Source organism: Gekko japonicus, unplaced genomic scaffold, assembly GCF_001447785.1.
Source record: "Gekko japonicus isolate JY-2015 unplaced genomic scaffold, Gekko_japonicus_V1.1 scaffold2617, whole genome shotgun sequence".
Taxonomy (NCBI): domain Eukaryota; kingdom Metazoa; phylum Chordata; class Lepidosauria; order Squamata; family Gekkonidae; genus Gekko; species Gekko japonicus.
In genome coordinates, this window is record NW_015170969.1 from 25,378 (window position 1) to 28,640 (window position 3,263).

The 3,263-nt window shown below is 50.3% G+C and overlaps 1 protein-coding gene across 1 annotated transcript in view; it reads left to right on the top strand.

Moving 5' to 3' along the window:
• Nucleotides 1-3,263, top strand: part of DUSP15 (dual specificity phosphatase 15) — a 28,739-nt gene that overhangs the window by 14,262 nt on the left and 11,214 nt on the right. The window contains exons 3-4 of the mRNA XM_015418943.1: nt 235-317; nt 1,993-2,042. Of these exons, the coding sequence (XP_015274429.1) occupies nt 235-317; nt 1,993-2,042 (133 nt within the window). The remainder of the gene's footprint in view (nt 1-234; nt 318-1,992; nt 2,043-3,263) is intronic.

Genomic DNA, 3,263 nt, shown 5'->3' on the forward strand with positions numbered 1-3,263 from the left:
CCTCCTCCTCCTCCTCCTCCTCCTCTTCTGACGAACAAAAGACTTAATTCCTTGGCTGGTGTTTAACCCTTCAGCTCAGACTTCACGCCCTCCTTCCCCTTATATGATTGCATGTTCTGGTCTCTCAACAAGGGAGGTGCACGCACATCGGCGCCTATGCGGTTGCCCCGACACAACCGACGGCTGCCACGTGTGTTCCGTGGCTTCCACTTCCGACTCTTTTCTTTCTTCCAGACGCCAAAGATTTCGACCAGCTGAGCCGGAACAACATCACCCACATCCTCTCCATCCACGAATCCCCGCAGCCATATATTCCGGTACGGATGGACAGGTCCTGCCCTCTCCCGGTCCCCCCCCCAAGAGGAAGCGGCCAAAGACCCAGAAGTTAGGTCACAGGGGGGATCCAGGATCTAGAGTCTCATATCGATTCTCCAAGCACCGACCCTGCTTAGCTTCCGAGATCCGACAAGGTCTGGCTCTTCCATGCAGCCTGCCCTCTGTGGAGGTAAATAACATCCCTTAAGGATGCTCGTTATCCCCGTGGAGGGAAGGAGGCACAGGACAGCCCGATCGCATCAGATCTCAGAAGCTAAGCAGGGTCGGCAGGGCTTTTTTTGTAGAAAAAGCCCAGCAGGAACTCATTAGCATAATAGGCCACACCCAATGGCAGGAACCCATTAGCATATTAGGCCACACCCGAGCAGCACATCACATTAACATATTAGGCCACACCCCCGTGTTACCAGAAGTGTGGCCATCCAGCCACACCCACCTTTTGCTTCTTATTCTGTTTACCTTGTCTGTGGTCAAAACCCAGGGCCTTTTTTTGTAGCAGGAACTCCTTTGCATGTTAGGCCACACACCCCTAATGTAGCCAATCCTAATGAGTTTCTGCTGTTGGGTGTGGCCTCTTATGCTAATGAGTTCCTGCTGGGCGTGGCCAACTTGGGAGCCAGCCGGAACTCCATTTCTGTGCGTTCCTGCCCAAAAATAGCTCTGAGGGTCGGTACTTAGACAGGACAAAACCAAGGTAGACACTGCAGAGAAAGGCAATAGCCGGCCACCTCTGCTTCTCACTTGCCTTGAAAGCCCCTGGCTGGGGTCGCCGTAAGTCGGTTGCTACTGTTATCCAAGATCTGACGAGATCGGGCCAACCTGGGCCACCCAGGTCAAGGCAAGAGATGCGCAGAGGTGGTCTGCCCTTGCCTTCCTCTGCGTAGCAACCCTGGACTTCTTTGGTGGTCTCCCGTCGAAGAGAGGCCTGTAGCCAGGATTTTGTAATTCAGGGGGCCTTTAAATAAGTCAGGGGGGCAATAAATTAAAAAATTTAAAACTCCCTTTTGCGGCGTTCACACTCTGCTTGCCTACACGGGGAAGCAAGCCATGCTTAGGGAAGGGGTGGCAGTGGGGAGTCTACAAAAAGAGCCCTTGTTCGTCCAATGATATTTATTTGTTTGCTAACGATATTTATTTGTCTGAGAGAGAGAAAGACGGAGAGGTGGAAAGAATGAACGAGGTGGAAAGAGAGAGAGAGAGAGAAACAAGGGAAGCAAATAGATGGGGGAGGGAGGGAGGGTGAAAGAGAGAGAAAGAAAAACAAAGAAAATAGATGGGAGGGAGGAAAAGTATGCCTCCCCCTTCGCTTCCCCAGCTGCCTTGCTGGGAGCCGCACGATCTGTGCGAAAGAGCCGCATGTGGCTCCCGAGCCACAGTTTGACCACCCTTGCCTTAGGAATTTCTGTTGCGCAAGCCTTAAGGTAGCAACCTGGGGGCTGCTCGAGAGCCCTTGACAATAGTGCAAGGGTGTGGAACGGATGCTCCCTCGCAGAGAATCCAGAGCAACTCCCCTCTTTGTGCAAGATGGCCCAAAGCACTTGGCGAAACGGAGGCAGCTTCAAGAGGGGACAGGATTCGTAGCCGAGATGGTGCTGGAAATCTGACCCCGTGTCCCTGGGCTCTCGCTCACCCCACCCTCTGCCTGTGCCTTTCCAGGGAATCACCTACCTTCGGATCACGCTGCCCGATACACCAGAAGCTAACATGTAAGTATCAACTGGGAGGGGGGAAGGGGGGGGGAGAGTGAGAGGGTTTGGCCCAGAGATCTCCCGGAATCACAACGGATCTCCAGGGTATGGAGATCAGTTCGCCGGGAAAAAAAAGAGAGGGGAGAGAATCTAAACCAACCAAGCACAAACATCCAAAGGAAGTTTAGAAAACTTATTGAGGGCCAAAAGTTAAAAACATAAGTGTACAAAAGAGTGTTTGTTACAAAGACGTATAAAAACCTAGTAAAGTAAAGGTAAAGGTTCCCTTGCTCGAAAGCCAGTCGAGTCCGACTCTAGGGTTGCGGTGCTCATCTCCGTTTCAAAGCCGAAGAGCCAGCGCTGTCCGAAGACGTTTCCGTGGTCATGTGGTCGGAATGACTAAACACCAAGGCCCATGGAACTCTGTTACCTTCCCACCGAAGTGATACCTATTTATCTATATGCAATTTCTTGCTTTCGAACTGCTAGGTTGGCAGGAGCTGGAACTAGAGACGGGAGCTCACTCCGTCATGCGGCACCCGGGCCTCGAACTGCTGAACTACTGACCTTCCACAGCCTGCAGTTCAGCATCTTAACCACTTGAACCTAGTAGGGGCCCAATAAAATGTTCAAAGTTACAAATACACACAAAAGACAGTATATGACCTGACGCGTTTCGGCTCACAAGTGCCTTCTTCAGAGGTCAAACAGTGCAAAAATACATATTGATGGGGCATTGTCCCTGACAAGGCAATTTTACTTGCACTCTTAGGACCTAAACTGGAAGGTACATATTAGTTCCAGTATATACAACTACTTCTGAGACAAGGCCAGGTATATTTGTGGCCCCAAATAGATACCTTTTGGTGTGTCATTCAGTTCCACATTGGAACATTCCAATGTTGGTCCTATTTATTAATTGCCTTACATGTGTTACAGAGACTCTGTGGCTTGGCGTATTTTGCACTATTTGACCTCTGAAGAAGGCTCTCGTGAGCCGAAACATGTCAGGTCGTACACACTGTCCTTTTTTTAATCTGTATTTGTAACTTTGAACATTTTATGAGGCTTTATTTGGGCCCCTACTAGGTTTTTAGATGTCTCTGTAATAAACAGTCTTTTGTACACTTGCTTATGTTTAGGAGCTGCGGTGGCTCAAGTGGTTAAGACGCTGAACTGCAGGTTGTGGAAGGTCGGTAGTTCAGCAGTTCGAGACCCGAGTGCGCCGCATGACGGAAT